Source organism: Pygoscelis adeliae, unplaced genomic scaffold (assembly GCF_000699105.1).
Source record: "Pygoscelis adeliae isolate BGI_AS28 unplaced genomic scaffold, ASM69910v1 Scaffold207, whole genome shotgun sequence".
Lineage (NCBI taxonomy): Eukaryota > Metazoa > Chordata > Aves > Sphenisciformes > Spheniscidae > Pygoscelis > Pygoscelis adeliae.
This window is the reverse complement of record NW_008825160.1, coordinates 1,613,043-1,629,544: the sequence shown is the minus strand read 5'-3', so window position 1 is coordinate 1,629,544 and position 16,502 is coordinate 1,613,043. Positions and strand designations below refer to the sequence as shown.

General features: G+C 46.4%; 1 protein-coding gene across 1 annotated transcript in view; it reads left to right on the top strand.

Annotated features, from left to right (window-relative positions):
- Positions 1-16,502, top strand: part of PLXNA4 (plexin A4) — a 442,850-nt gene that overhangs the window by 377,090 nt on the left and 49,258 nt on the right. The window contains exons 14-18 of the mRNA XM_009328687.1: positions 601-737; positions 2,415-2,582; positions 8,293-8,386; positions 10,838-11,077; positions 11,914-12,060. Coding sequence (XP_009326962.1) covers positions 601-737; positions 2,415-2,582; positions 8,293-8,386; positions 10,838-11,077; positions 11,914-12,060 — 786 coding nt within the window. The remainder of the gene's footprint in view (positions 1-600; positions 738-2,414; positions 2,583-8,292; positions 8,387-10,837; positions 11,078-11,913; positions 12,061-16,502) is intronic.

Here is a 16,502-nt window from a genome sequence, read left to right as displayed (position 1 = left end):
AAAAAGCCCGTGAGCACAGGGGGAGTTTTTAGGCCTCTCTCTGGAGCTATACAGCAGGTTCTGTTCCCTTGTCAGATCAATAGAGTAATCTTTTGAAGACCTGAATGTTTTCATCGCTTGTGAGCTCCACAGTTTGGAGGTGGAGGGTCCTCATTAAGGTCCAATCAGACAGTTAAAGACCTGCTTTGTCTTGCATAGGTGGTGTTGCATGATGGCAAAAAGACACCTGAGCTGTGTCAAACAGGCAGTGGAGATGGGAGATTGTGGCTCCAGCCGCTCCAGGTGTGGAATTGACTTTGCAAGCACAGTGTATTTCTGAGCAGGTACAAGGGCAGGCCTGATTTTGCAGGGGTGAGGAGAACAGACTGGGGCTAGATCTGAACTCATCCCACCAAACCTGGCATTCAAGCAGAGTGTCTATGATAGGACTGGAGTCACTCTAGGCTCCTCTCTTGGTCGGAAGATATGGTCATCTTCTGAAGTCTAGCAAACACGTGATTAAGCCCTGGGGATGCCTACCTCTCTCCATCACTGAAAAGAGAGAAGGAAGGTACTTATGCTCCTCTGCTGTGTTTTCAACACAACCCTTTGCCTTCACAGACTCTGACACTCTCTGATCTCAAGCCGAAGCGGGGACCAGTGTCGGGTGGCACCCAGGTGACAATTACGGGCAACAACCTTAACGCGGGCAGCAATGTCATCGTGACCTTTGGGCGACAACCCTGCCTCTTCTACAGGTACAGATGAGTCCTTCCTACAGTATGTGCTTGAGTCTGAAAGGTGTGAGCAATTACAGTCAAGAGACTTCTGCAGCCCAGACACCCTGTCCCTCATGTGCCTCTTTTGCCTGTGGCCACGTCTATTCAGCAATGGGATTTTTGCATTCTGCACCATGTGCAACCTTACTGTGCATGTTTCAGGGTGGGAGAATAGGATTTATTTCATTGTTTTGATTGGTATTTGATGTGCTTTTTGCCATGGCCCCTTGTCAAATTTCACTACAATTCTCCACGGTCCCATGCTTTGCTACTTGCTCTGGGAGTACATCATTTAAAAGATTCATTTTCATGTCCCTGCTTTAGCAGAGGTGACAAAGAAAATCTGACAACATTGGTTCTAAGTATTAAAACACCTCCCTTTTATCCCACAATAGTCCTGTAGTGCTAAGAAATGGATGATTTGCAACATTTCAGCTCTGGGTTGGCTCCTGTTCAATTGCAGTTCAGAGAGGCTTAATGTCAGTGTTACCTGCTGAATGTTCCCTGATCCCTGTGAGAATGAGCCTGAATCCCATTCCCAGGGGCTCCCGCAGCTCAAAACTACCCCGTGCAACACATTTTGCTGCCAATATCGGTAGAGGCTGAAGATGAAGTTGGCACATTTCTCCCAGCATCTCCTTGGCAGAAGAAGGGCTCATTCACAGGAGACCTGGGACCATTCTCTTGGGGCAATGCCCTTCCCTCTCCTGGCTGTGGGGATCCTGTTTAGCCACCCGTCATGACTGTGGTGTGATTCAGCATCTATAATTCAGGAGGGTGAAGTCACAGCTTGTGATTTAAAAGGCCAAGTGGGAACCACAGCTGCTTGGAGATGCTTACTGAAGAGACTGGGGAGTTTTAGGAGGGATTGAGCGTGGTCTTTCAGGGGAATTTGGAGAGCACCTGGGGGGTGCAGTCAGTCAAGGCAAGTGCCATGCTGCAAGGGAAGGATGAACCCTGCTTTATCCTTTCTAGGGGTATAAGATGAGGCTGCGTCACAAATCACAGGACTGGGGAGATTGAGGGTGTTTGGAGCCTGGATTTTTGGCTCTTTATGGAAGGTAAGGGCCACTGCAAAATTAAGACCTGGAGCTGGTTTTGAGCCCTGCCCAAAAGGAAAGGTTTATGCAGAATCCTCTTCGAGTATAATCATAAAATGCTTCCCACTATATTAGCACCTTCCATGCAAAGGTCCCAGGCACGCTGCAAACTGCACTTAAATGAGGCTTACAGTCCTAATGCAAAGTAAGCTTTATTATCCCAGACTGGAAAGCTGAGGTGCAAACATCCCTTTTTGTGAGCTGCTGCTGCATATGTCTGCAGGCAGGAAGGAAACATCCATCAAGGATTTAATCACACAGAAATACTTCTGGAGAGAGGTCTGTGTTGCACTTCCCTTGGGGTTCAGTTTTCACTCTGAGACCTGAGAAATGGTGGCTCTTGTGGTTTTGTTTAAACTAGTGAAAAGGCAATGCCACTTCCTCGGATAAATGTGTCACATGATTCACAGCATATCGCCGTAGCAGTGTGTTTCACCACTTCACAGTGCATAGGTTAAGGTCACAGGACGTAAGAGTAAGTAGCTGGGCTCTGTTTTGTCACCATTGGTTTGCTGCTGGTAGCAGCCGGTTTATATTTACTTGCTTCTGCTCACAGGAGATCCACCAAGCACATTGTCTGTAACACCACTGCCTCAGATGAAGGCTTTGAGAAGGTGAAGGTGTCCGTGAGAGTGGACAAGGCCAAGATACATCAGGAATTGCAGTATGAATATGTGGAGGATCCAACTATCCTGAGGATTGAGCCTGAGTGGAGCATCTTCAGGTAAGCAGCCCACGGACACCTCCTACTACCTGCCCTTAATTTTCTGATGCAGCATTGGTGTGTTCGTGTTGGTCCTTGATACAGAAAAGTGCTTTCCAAGCATTGTGTTCACTAAGAAATAGATTCGTGTAGAGCTACTTCCCAGAGCCCAAGAACCATGAGTGCTGGTGGACTTGCCTCCTCGGAAGACCTAACAGGCCAGCAGTGCATTGTGCGTTCAGTGTAACACCTTGGATGCTCAATGTGTGTCTGTGCTCAGGTGTACCCCTGGGACAAAATTTCCACAGTCTAGTGAGGGATGGACTGGAGCAGGGTCCTTTCTGCAAACAAACCCTGCATGGTCCAAGTCTAAATGATCCTCCACCCCGTCTTCACTTAGCAGAGCAAAGCTTCCTGGCTTAAAGCAGCAAAATCCAGCTCATTGGTGCCAATGCTCACCAGAAGCTTGCCTTGGAGACGCCATGCTTTAATTACAAAGGCAGGTGCAGCAGGTCTCCAAGCTAGTGTTGAAGCTTTCTCCCTCGTTACTGCAGCCTGGGGTTTATCTCCAGCACCAGGATGCTCCCTGTCTGAGTAATATTACAGACCACTGGGGCTGGTTAAACTATGCAATTGTATCCCTAAAAGCTGCAATTCCTACTATTTCTGGTCATGACCGTGTTTTGAGCCCCATTGGGCTGGCTCCACAGCTTTGCATGGCAGCAGGACCAGTCACTGATCTCTTAAACCCAGGCATAAATGTCGTCACTGTGCTTAGAGAAGTGAATCTCCCTTGGGTTTGAAAGCAGCAGTTCTTACCTTTCCCACAGCCTTCATTTACTTGCCGGCTTAGGACTAAGCATTGCCTGTTTGGCTGCCATACCTGAAAGCCCCAGGGCTGCCTCCTGAGATGAAACACAAAGGGAGCTCTGGTCTCGGCCCTATCAAAGGGCCTTCCTCCTCATTAGGCATCCCTCTTTCTCTTCACCCTATTGATGCTGCTTTGGTGAATTCAGAGGGTTCAGGTGAAGGTGTCTGAGAAGACCATTTGCCCTGGTTGTGGAAAGCATCAAAGTGACACCCAAATGCTCTCAGAAGCCTGTAGAAATGGCTTTGGGATGAGAGAAATTGGCCATTAAATGCACTGGTATTTCCTTGAAAAGATACAAAATAAGAAATCTTACTCTCCCCTCATTCACCCACGGCAGCTCTCTGCTCCCCTGTCAAACCGGACTGATTGGAGTATCTGGGGATTAGGAACAGGGCTTGTAAATCCCCCCAGTTCAGCTCCCATCCAGAAGATGTTTTCACAAATCAATTAGTGCCTTTAATTACCGTGAGGGAATTTACCGATTTAGCTGGATTGAATCTTTGCACATTGGGCGTGAAGCTTTAGTGTCTGGATTTTCCATTTGGGGGTTTTATTTTCAGTCAGAGTTCAGGTTATCAGTGAAATGAGAAATCGCTTTACTCCCTTCCTTATTAAAGTGTGTTCAGTGCCGGTTAAAAGGTGCAAGATTGACAGCCTAGGAGAGTGGATTCCCCTGTTATCCCCAGGAAAGTTGCAGCATGGGGACCTTCCTCCGTCTGGCCTCAGATCTGGCTGGGAGGTGGGAGGAGAAGTTCTCCAGAGTCCATTTGCTCCTTGGTTTCTCTGCTGAAGCTGCCAGCAAGAGACGAAGAAGCAGCCAAGGAGATACTTCAGGTGTATTGGCAAAGCTTTGCCCAGCCTGGGGGTGCAGAGGCTCTGCATCCCATTGCTTACTGCCTTGGATCTTCCATCCCACCTCCCAGCATAAAGGAAATTAGGAAGAGGTGCTTGTATAGTGGGTGCCAGCTTAGTTACAGGGTGTGTAGCTGCTAGGATGGATAACTGGGACTCTACCTGTCTCATCATTCAGGTACACCCTCTACCCTTTGCTCTCTTCGGTGTCTCTGAAATCAGAAAGCATCCACCTGAGTGGCAGCAGGTGCCTAATTTTAACCAGACCTACCCACCTCCACCTTCATCCTCTTTCTTTTGCACTTTTGAATCACTCCAAAGGGGCATAACCTTGGAGGAGGGTGCAGAGAGAGAAGATGCAATATCCAGGATTACCACTGTGGTTCAGGGTGTCGGGGACAGTTTTAAGCACTATAACTGTTAGCTGTGGAGCTCCGTCCAGCAGGTCATAACGGAGACAAGCAGTAGAGTAAGGCCTCCACACGGAGGTGGATGAAAGTGCAGCCAACTCCAGTCCTGAGAATCAAGCAAGAAATAAGTTAGTCAAGACACGTGGATCTGGAGACAGACCGAGGAGGCTGTTCCTCAGCATATTTGTTATGCAGCATGATTCATTACGGCAAATCCACTGTGATTCTCTGATTCATCAGTCCTGGCTGTGGGGCTAAGCTGTTTTGAGGGATAGATGATTGCTACTAAACCAGCTTTGCAAAATTAGTGAATGAATGTACAGAGCCTGGCTTAAAACCTCAAGTGCCATTTTCCAAGACAATAAAGAAAAGATTACAGCTAATTTACTCCCATAGCCAAAAAAAAAGTCACACTGGGCTGGCAAGTAACTAGAATTTTATGAGGCTCCACTAATACTTTTGATCTGGGTTTGATCTGAGTTACGTCCAGCAATTATCTGAGTCTGCAGACAGAAAATTATGCTCAGATCTTTCGGGACAATAAGGAGTTAACTTAAGAAAGCACGTAGTCTTGGCACCTCTGTTATTTTGCTGGGCAGTAGCATCTCTCTAGGCTCTGATCCGACCTGGGCAAGAAGTGGCCGTGACCAGGTATTCACCTACAGACACAAAAGGCAGTGGCTGGTGGTTTTCACGTAAAGGCAAGCAACAGTTGTGTTTGCTTGATTTGCAAGCCAGAGAGGGTTTTGGGGTGATTTTGTGTCTTCAGCAAACACAACTGCTTTGGCTTTTTTTTCAGAGAAAAGGTCCCTCTCTGATCCGGTGCTGTGGCTGGGCTTAATAACCGTGGTCTGAGCCTGCAAGCTCGGTTTCCAAACCAAATACAGAATTTTTAACACCTGGGTTTAAAACTGTGTGCACAGACTTGGTTGATTAAATAAAAAAGGATTTATATATATATACACACACTCATATATCTGTACAAATGTGCACACATTTGATACATCTGGAACATGTAAAAATCTCAGCTGAGTAAAGATACAAAGTCCCTTCTAGTTTGAATCAGCAGAGATTCATAATAATAATAATAATAAACAAAAATAGAAATTATAAAGGCCCACAGCCACAAATCCAAAAGAACCAGGACAGTGGAGAAAGAACAACTTGGTTTATACACTCCTCTTCTGGTTTCTGGCAAGCTAGCTCTCCCCGGGTAATTGCGGGAATACATAATGTGAAGTTGAATTTTGGGGCAAAGGAATTTTTTCTGTAGGGCAGGAAGGGGGAGCTCTCTTGTAAGTGGATGTGTGACTTCAGAAGAGATCCCCTGTGCATTCAAGAGAACTCAACCATCCAAGCGGATCTTATGGAAATGGTAAAATGTTCTTTTGCCCCATAAAACTCCCCATTAGAAATTTCCCATCACAGCTGACGGTTTCAGAGAGCAAGAACGTGAGGCACTCTGCAAAACTCAAGGTCAAGTGTTGTCCTAACCATGGATCAGTCTGTACAGGTATTGCTTGTATGAAAGACCATAAGGAACCTCTCAGAGAAGTGTCACAGGAGCACCTGCTGAAAGATATGGTTGTGACAATGATCTTTGGCAGAGCTCATGGCTCATGACTTCAAGTTTACAGGCTTCTTGGTCACACAGGCTATGTTTAAACTAGTAAATACTAATCCAGGTCTATTCTTTTGTCCTGAAGCCAGCGAGCATGCATAGCCCTCATCCATACCACCAATGATCTTTCCTCCTTCAAAGGCAGTTTAGCTTCATCTCTCCTGCTAGTTGGGAGTGCTCCCTGGCCCTTGCTATCCCTTGAACCATGACCAGGCATTGCCTGGGCTACTCTTAACAGCTTATCAGCATCTGTGGCCACCAGCCGGTGTTTGAGCTGGTGTCCTGGCCCTTTGGTTTGTCAGTGTGGGTGTAACTAGAGGGCCTGAAGCACAGTCCCAGCTAGCTGTGGCCAGCTCACTGAAACCTGACAGCTATACTGCTGAGCAGAGACGTATATTTGCATTCATTCCTACCTGCCCCATCTGATTAATAAAGGAAAATAAATGAGGAACATGGAAAACAAAGGTCAGAACTGGGGAAGATGTGTTGGCCAACACAGGCTTCTTCCTTACAGTGTGTTTATTCTCTGGTGTTTTCTCATTTATAATGCACTTGTTTCACCTTTCATGTATGCGTAGGTTTACCTGGAGGCAGGAAAGGGATTCTGAGCTCTCTTTTCCCAATCCCACCGATTTCCGCATGGCTTCCCCTCCCATTCTCAGCAGAGCGCTCCAGGAAATAAACTACAGCCTGGACAGTTTCCAAGGGGAGTTACGGAGGCAGGTGCCGAAACTGAGAGCACTACTCACCCTGGGAAACCCTCAGAGATGGGGCTGTCCGTTGATGACATTTCCTCATCCTGCCCTGGCTGTGTGAGCCCTGACAGCTGAAGGTTTTGCTTTCTTGGGTAACTCTTACCCTTTCAGCCCTTGCATCACGTTGCCTCCACCACAGCGCTGCAAAGGCAGAGCTCACCCTTGGTAGAGCAATGCTGTTTTGATTTGGGATGGCCAAAGCTGCCCATGGTGAACCCTTCCCCTCAACACGGCGTTCAAAACCAACCCACCCATCGGCTGCTTTGCAGTTTCCTTCCTCCCTCCCCTCCGCTCCCCAAAGTCCCACAAACAGCACTGCTGGCTGCAGCTGGAAGATGCAAGGGAAAGGAAAGAAGGGTGTTTCTGACAGCTGTTTCCTTCTGGTGACAGTGATTGCAGGGAATGAGAAGGGCTCTGTCTACAGCTCCCCATCTTAAGCTGGGCTAAGAGAGATGTTATAAAAGCAAGAAAATCTACCAAATGCAGGGTCATGGCTCATATTGGCTTTCTCAGGAAATCAGTCCTTGCCTGAGCAAAGGGACAACATGACTGAAAATCTCTCTTCTGTCAAATGTTGGCTCTAACACACATTGCAGAGCTTATCTGCCTGGGTCACCAAATGGCAGCTGAGCAAATGCATTATGCACACCACGTCTGGAGACTTTGGCTGTGTTTCTTCTAGATGCTGCTGGACCGGGTTCCCCGGCAGCGCTGAAGTGGGTTCACTGAGGTGACATTACCTTTCTCAGGGTGATGTTTTTATAGCAGGTTTAATATGCAAGATGGGACTACAGCCCTCAACCAAGGTAGCACTGAATCCTCAAGAGCTGCTTGCACAGGACAGTATCTATGAGGGTTTTTTGGGCTCCCGTCCTTAAGTGATACAGGACATGTAGTCTGTGGACCATTCTGAAGAGCCCCTGTTAGATTTCCCGCTCTTCTCATTACTGAAGCTTCTGATTGCTGAGTCTTAACAATGAAAAACACCCAGGTGCTGCTTGGTGTGGCAGTTTTGGCAAGCATGTGGTTTTACTTCTTTCTCCCCTTATGAATGAATGAAAAATTATTTGCTTTGTTTTTCCTTCCCTTCCTATGGGACTGTGAGATGTGGTCAGACACTTTGCAATCAACATTTAGGACTATACATCACCCATTGCTGGTGCATTCGGTCCTGATATCTATTAGCTGGGTTCATGCTCTTCTTTCATTTCTTCTTCTCTAGTGGCAACACACCCATTGCAGTGTGGGGAACTCACCTAGACCTGATCCAAAACCCTCAGATCCGGGCCAAGCACGGTGGAAGGGAACATGTCAACGTGAGTATGACTGCTGAGCTGGGGATCAATCACAGGAGGTGACACGTCCAAGGTGGTGATAGGGGCTGGCTAACAGCTCTGGAGGTTGAAATTTCCTGTTGCATCCAGAAAAGAGGGCATGACTTGCTTTCAGAAAGATTACCCATCCTCTCTTCATGAAGGAGCACTGAACCGACACGAGAACAGAGAGAGACGTCATGAAGGGTCGTTCAGCTCCTGGTCTCTGCTGAGCCTGTTTCTTCTGTTGGCTCAAGGATACCTGTCCTCTCTCTTGGCCCATGTGTTATTTATCAGCCACGCCTGTGCATAAATAGACCCAAATTCAGGTTATTGGCTGAGTGTGCAGGGATCAGAAGGGACTGTGAATAATACTCTGCTACTACTGTGTCCAATCCTCGGACTATTTGGGATCCTGCAAGAGTGTATCCAGGTTTAACCAGCTAGATTTACAGCCTAATTCAGTTCTCAGTGGCCACTGAGGAATCAGAAGCAGCTCAGGCCAGCAGAGCTTTGCCAAGCTCTGGGAGGACAATTCACTCGGAAGGAGCCAATTACCAGTAGCTGCTGAGCAGCTCCAGAGAGAGGAGTAAAATGTGCAAGTTTAGCACCTCCAATTAGTAAATCCAGGAGCAGGCAGCATCCGCTGGTACCTACTGTAGGTTGGAGGACGGGGCCATGCAACAGCATCTGAAAGGGTGTTGGCTGTGTATGGGCACTTCCTGGGACCAAGTGTGAAAGAGCATCCCAGAAGAAGAGGCTCAAAAAGTAAAAAATACAGAGGGACTAACTGGGGTGGGGGTAGAAAGTCCAGATCCTCTGCATTTCTCAGGTTTTAAGATTAGTCCTTGGGCTTTCCACTCAAGGTTCTCAAAGCACTTTGCGGACATTAAAATTGTCTACTGCCACATGAACAATGGTGAAACTGTGGTAGATCCAAAAAGAAAATGCAGGAATATGGGGTAGATTCATTTGCATCTACAGTTGGCAAATTGAGAAACCTATGTCTTGGTCTTATCCCAGCTCTGCCATGAACTAATATCTCCCTGCATAAAGCCAAATCCAAAGCAATTTTGTCACCTCTCACACCTCATCAGATTTGGGAAATATCTGTTGAGATGGGTCTCTGTGTCTGATGTGAATCTTGAATGGCAGTCTTCCAGTCCCTCGTGAACTCTGGGAAAACCCTGATCCAACTGATTATGTGTATTCATAGGTATGTTTTGGTAATACGTTGTATTTACTGGTACAGCACAGCCAAACACTTACCTAGATTTCCTGCAGAATTAGAAGCCTACATGACTTCATATTATTCTTCCAGCAGACTCCAGCTCTTGCCTGACACCGTGGTCTCAAACAATCAAGCCATTGTGCAGATGATGAAGCCTATTCATCACCTCACACACTCTCATGTAGAACTGCCCACCAGTTTTGTGCTGGGAAGTACTCCAGTGCCTTTTCTTCCTTGTAAGAGCTGTTGCAGCAAAGAATATCTGACTTATTTTGCAATATGAAACTGGCCGGTCCAAGTCACTTATCTCTTGATTGATTTGAGCCAAAGCAATATTAATGCTTGAGCTATGCTAGCTGTGATAATGAGTGTGTTCTCAATGCTGGAGGTATCAGACTAGTTTGGAGAAGATTCTCATATCAAGCACAGCTGGGATCCCATGGAGCTGGTGCTGTTTCCCCACAGAACCTGTTGGCTCCTCGTGAGACCAGGATGCATTGTGCTAGCAACCATGATGTAGAAAGATGAAGGCTCAGATCCTGAAGGACAACCAGACATCTAATTCCTAGTTGTTTAAAATGAGGGTCAGGATAAAATGCCTTTCACAATCTATTACCCATTTCTCAAATACACAAAAAACGCAGGTCTTTGGCAGGGCTGGAAGCCAACTTCAGGGTCTCCTGAGACCTACCCCACTGTCTTCACCACTCCAGCTTCCTGGGCTTCATTTCAGGTAACCTGATGTTCAAACAGGAATCCTGGGCACAACTGAGCAAGCACTGGACATACACTTTTGGAATGATCCCCAGAGTGTGAGAGCTAATTGCAGGGCGATAGTGAGGCTTTGACTAGTCTCTGTTGTATAAAAAAAGGAAGAACTATCTATTTCCAGAAGGAAATGAGGTTAGGGGAAGACGGTGACACTGGCAGCCCCAGAGGCTGAGCTCCCTCAGGGAAGAGGCACAGGATGCCCAATTGCATTGCAAACTGTTCCACACACCTCCCCTGGCAAAGCTTTCCTCCCCAGCCTCGCTTGTCTGATGGGTATGGGGTATGTTTTGAAGCGGTGGAGCACCAGCCTGTCTCATGATAACCGAAGAGGTCTGCTCCTCCCTGTCCTCCCGCTGTAGGTAGGCTAGCATTTCACTGGGAGGTATTTGCCCACCAGGAGGGCTGGGGGCATTTTCCATAAACACTCCTTCGTGTTGGGTTTCTTTCTCCAGAACTGCGAGGTGCAGAACAGCACGGAGATGACCTGCCAGGCTCCGGCGCTGGCTGTTGACCCCAATCACCAGTCTGAGCTCGCTGAGCGTCCAGAAGAGTTTGGCTTCATTCTTGACAACGTGCAGTCCCTGCTGATTCTGAACAAAACCAACTTCACCTACTACCCAAACCCAATCTTTGAGGTTTTCAATCCTTCAGGGATCCTGGAGCTGAAGCCGGGAAGTCCCATCATACTGAAGGTGAGATGGGGACCAAGGCCTGGATCAGGAAGGACAAACACATGCTGCCTATTGCCTCTCTGTGTCTGCCAGCACCCCATGAATCACAGTGGCATCCCAATTGCATCCCAGAGATTTTCTCCACTCATTGCACCTAACATATCGCATCATATCAGAGTCACCATCTGCAAACACAAATCACTGCTCAGCACCTGCCAATACCCATAACTACAAAATATAAACTCCTGCTGCAGCTGCCTGTGTAGCGCCTAAATTTGTACCCACTGCTGTTCACCAGAGAAGAACGTTTTCTACCACTGCAACAGGGCTGGCAATTAAATAACCAAGTCTATTTCTTTCTTGGGTTTTCAAGACGTTCCTCTCACCCCTGGTTAAATCCTATACTAGTCCTTTGTCATTTCTGTAATCTGGACGGCAGTACAGAGAAGGAGTTTTATGATTAGGCATTTCCATATCAGCACTTGTACATGGTGCATATGCAAAGAAATGATTGTGCCTGCAGAATACCTTCTTGCATGTTTGGAAAGGGGTCTGTCTTACTTGCCTGAATACGTTTTGTGAGGGCCTGTTTGTGCAAGATTTATATGCAGTGTTTCTCATTTAGTTACCAAGAGAGAGGAGCAGGACAGGCTGTTTTGACCGATTACACTCTGTAGCCATCCATGCTGTCCTCTGCATGACTTTCTAAATTGGCTTTTTCTGTCTGTGTTAGCGAATGATGAACCACAAATGTCAAGTGCAATGTTAACACTTGCGTCACAGGAACAAACTAGAGGCAGAAGGCAAATTCTTTCCTGATGTTTTTTTTGTGGGGGGTGATATTCCTTTCTATCCAGGGAAAGAACCTGATCCCACCAGTGGCGGGAGGGAACGCCAAGCTGAACTACACCGTTTTAGTTGGTGAGAAGCCCTGTGCGGTGACCGTATCAGACGTGCAGCTACTGTGCGAGTCCCCAAACCTCATTGGACGGCACAAGGTGATGGTAAGTGGTGCTTGACCCTCAGCAGCCTTTCCTTCTTGGGTGAGTTGGGAGGGCACACCAATGCTGAAGAGCTGGCAGAGGTCTCCCAGGAGTTTGCATCACCATTTGCCTTCCGTAGATCCCATAAACATCAGGGACCCTTCTTGATATAATAGCCCCATCAAGAGTAGCTTGGAGAAGTAGAAGAGTAGAAGAGTAACCTGGAGATCTTTATGGACAGTGAGAAACCTTTCATAATCAAAACTGTTTAGGAAAGTTTGCCTCTCTTCTGTTTTTGTACAGTCTGTATGAACCCTAGACGCTCATGTGAGTTCATATATATAACACGTTCCCTACATGACATACTTTGTTAAATTCAGCACAGTCCCCAGCAATTACTAACATGCTGGTGGATAAAATTTGCCTTTATATAGGAGAAAAAAAAATGCAGAATATGGACTCTAGTGTGATGGGACTTTGAGTTTTTGACATCTATACAACATAGTATACTCCTGGATATCCTTCCTGGAACCTGTGAAAAATGGACCTAGTGGTTACATCAGAGGGAGCTTCTCTTCCTCTCACCATTGGTTTATTCACTCCTTCCTTACTTTCCTTGCAGTAATTTGCATTCCTCAATGCTGTTGCTTGATAAACAGCACATCAGCAAACTCATCTGAGTTGTACCGAGCTGTGGGTAGAAACACAACAAAAGCTAACAACTGACATCAGACATACAGATGATCAATGTTACTCATTCCTTGTGATCCACTTTTTTCTGCCTCTCTGTTGCCCTCCCAAAGCTGTATCTGTCACAGATTTATTTATTCCAATGCAGTGAGACTCATAGAGGTCGATGGAGACACGCTGCATAGCTCTTTAAAAAGAGCATTTTCTGGGGACTTTTAGAAAATAGAGAGTTTATGGTGACCATTTGGGGTCTCATTTGTGACTGCTGCTGGGACACCTCATACTGGCTACTTAACTTCTCTGTGCCAAAGTTTGTCATCTGGAAAATAGAGGTAATAATCCTTTTCAGTCATGCAAATATACCGTGGCTCTCAATTCACTGTAAAGCACATTAAGACACTCCAAGAGGAGCAATAATGAAGTGAGAGATTTTCTCTGTGTGAATACCAAAGCTTTTGAACAAGGCAATATATGTTCCCTGTCAATTTCATGAATATAATTAAACATATGGTTAGTCAGAGATGGACAAAGCCAATCCTAGAGAGAGAAAACTCAAAGTCAGGTGAGCAATAAACAACCCCTGGGGATCAGGGAGGATGAACATCTGGTCAGGTCTTACTAATTGGGAAGACTCCCCTGCTCCTGCAGCTTGCGACAGCTTAAGCGAAGCCACCGAGAAAAAAATAATCCCTTTTTGAGGATGCTGATCAAACAAGAGATGCTGCTGGAAATGTGGGAAAATGATCATACTGAAGCCTGTTAATGAGCATCAGTGTTAGGGGCAGGTTACAGATTTCTCGTTCAACTGCCAACACTGAGGCAACCCTTTGACAGCGCCTGGGCTGGAAACCAAATACAAAAGGTCACCTGCGATGGAGGCCGGTGCTCAAGGATGGACTTTGCATCTGGAACTTACCAGGGGGACAGCTGGGCTGCGAAATGGCTCCTCCAGCATGTCACAGCATCTCTGTTGCTCGGGTTGGTACAAAATGTATCCCCATGTTTCACATGAATGTCACTTTGATGGTCAGGATAATTGACAGGTAGCTCTCCCAGGTCCTCCTCCTGTTTCTGCCAACGATTTACTGTGTGACCTTGAGTAAATTGCTGAATAAACCCTTTCTTGCAAAGTGAGGTGTCCTAGATCTGAGAGGGGACCATGGGACTGAATCAACCATTGCAACACTGAGATTATTTCTAAGGGAAGGAACAATGACAAAGACACACATTGATGTCAATATGTTTTTGATCTAGTTCAGATATCTTTTATACAATGACAGAGTTACATATTTGAAAAAATAGAAAAGAACTGAAAGGCCTGAGCAATGGTTAAAAAAGATTGACTAAAACTCAGAGGTAAGCTCTTTTCCAAGGAAAAGAAAGAGGCACGAGGAAGGTCCATGAGTAACTATGTTGGAGAAGGTCTGCAATGAAGAAGTGGAGCACATTTGAAGGCTTGCTGGTATCTACTGTAGGCACTTACGTATAGAAAGTCACACTGGACTCTTTGTGGAGTGAAGGGAGAGATGGCCAAACATAGCAACTGAAGTTCAGGGCACAATTCATCTCATCCTAAGGTAGACCCTTATATTAGTCCAGGGCAAACTGGCACTAGGAAAGATACTACCCCAGTTGTTTTGCACAACAGGAACTACTGAAGTGCTACAGGTGGTCCCTAAGACTTTGCTGGAGAAAACCGGGCTCTGCCATAGTGCCATTTAGAATGAATTCATGATTAATGGGCTTAACAGGTGGCCAAACTGTTGTTTGGTAATATGGAGGGCTCATGGTCAGTCTTCTGGAAGGTATAAATAGCTTCCTTCAAAAACACTCAGTGGCCCAAGAAATAAAGTAGGGCTATATCTACATATTTGCTTGTTTTTGTTTTAAATGCTCACAATAGTACTGCAGCCTTGCAGGCTTTCTTCTTCAAGAGACAGATTCCCTCAGATCATGGCAGTTTGATTCGTGGACCGTGAGACCTTCCCAGTGCAGGAAACCACCTTTAGAAAGGAACGCTCTGGGGCTAACTTTGTTAGACACCTACCTCTAGGAGTCTAGATCCCCTTATAGTTAATGGAGAGAAATGGGAACTTCCACTGAATAAAACATCTCATCCTAATGTCAAAGCAGGTGTCAAAAGCAGCTCACATAAATCACATACTGAAAGTGCTTTTTCTTTGTATTGACTTTGAAAGCATGCTGTAATGTCTAACTCAGATGTGCATGTTGAATGTTTGGTGAGAGGAAACCCACCCATGGAGACGGGCTGTTCTGTGAGCTTTGAGCACAGACCTGCACTGGGGATTGGGACGGGGTTGTTTGATTCTAGTCTGATACTCCTTGCATGGACTCATCTGACTGCGAGGTTTGGAGGAAAAGGGTAACTGTCGGAAACAGAAAATGAAATATAATGAATCTATTCATTATAGAGGGAGGAAATTGTGCAAACTGGTGAGGAAAATCTGCTGGGAAGATTTGGGACAGTGGTCTAGGGCAAAAGGCAATAGCTTTCAGTGCTTAGATTATCATGTGAGTTTGGCAGTTTGTCTTCTCAGTTGAGCATGTCACATACCAAAACCAAATCTCTGCCCTTTGCAGGCTTTATAAGGGAGTTGGACCTTGTGTCTTAGAATAGATGGGAAAACTAGTTACCATTGCGCTCTCAACTAACATGGGTGCTAGGTTGTTCCTAGGCCACTGAAGATGCTCTACAAGTCATCAATGTCATGCTACAGGAATGGTCACCTTGAAACTCTTTTACCTGGTCAGATGAGCTTAGGTTTAGTTTCATTTCTCATTGAGGACATATTGTTAACTTTCTAGAGCCCATCCCAAAATGCTTAGGAGTATTCAGGGCATGAGAGGACCTTGTGGATGGAAATTAGATATTTCCTTATATTCACTGTTGTCCTGTCTAAGACATAAGGGTTACATCTAGGTGACTTTAGCCAGGAGCCACTGAGGAACAGCTTACAGCTGGTGCTAGAGCAAAACAGACATCCTCTCAAAGGTTGTAACTGGGGCCAGAATAATGCCTAGGAGATGGTGGGGTCACAGAGATTCATGTCCCCAGCAAGGGCTGTGGTGGTGAGGAGCGAGAGCAGCTGGAAAACTTTTCATTAATTCATGACTCTCTGCCCCGTAGTCTCTTCTGCTGGCTCCAACCCTTCCTCCTTGGGCCAGTTTCTTCCTCCTGCAACCTAGAGAGGAAACCCGAGTGGGTGCCTGAGCTGAGGCATGGGAGGCCTTGGATTAATGTGTATGCTGGAGGCAGATGGATTAACTGAGAGTCAGTGGGATGAAGGACAAGGCTAGCCACCAGGCTGGGATGTGGGGGATGTTTTCACTAGCTGCTGTGGGAGCTGGGAAGGTGAGGGAGAGCTCCTCATACAAGAGAAAGAAAAAGATTCCATTACATGCTGCAATGGTCCCAGTTGCAGTGGGAGGGGGAAGCATGTAGCCCTGGGGTCTTGACTGAATTTCTGCCTGGCAGCAAGATTTTGCACTTTCTGCAGGGCCTGCTGTGCCTCTCTGTGACAAAGCTCAGCTGGGGTGAAGTGATGGGGCTCATCACCATGTCACGATCCTTCAAGCTCTTTGCGTGGCGTCTTCCTAGCTTTATGTTGATCTATAACCAGTGTTCCCCTACCACAGCACAGTCCTAGAAGCCTTCTTTTTATACCTCAAGCTAGTCAGCAATGCTTTTCCCCCTGCCACTCAAACTTATCCTACTCTACAAATAGCCTTGAACAATCTTGTAGTAGCCTTGA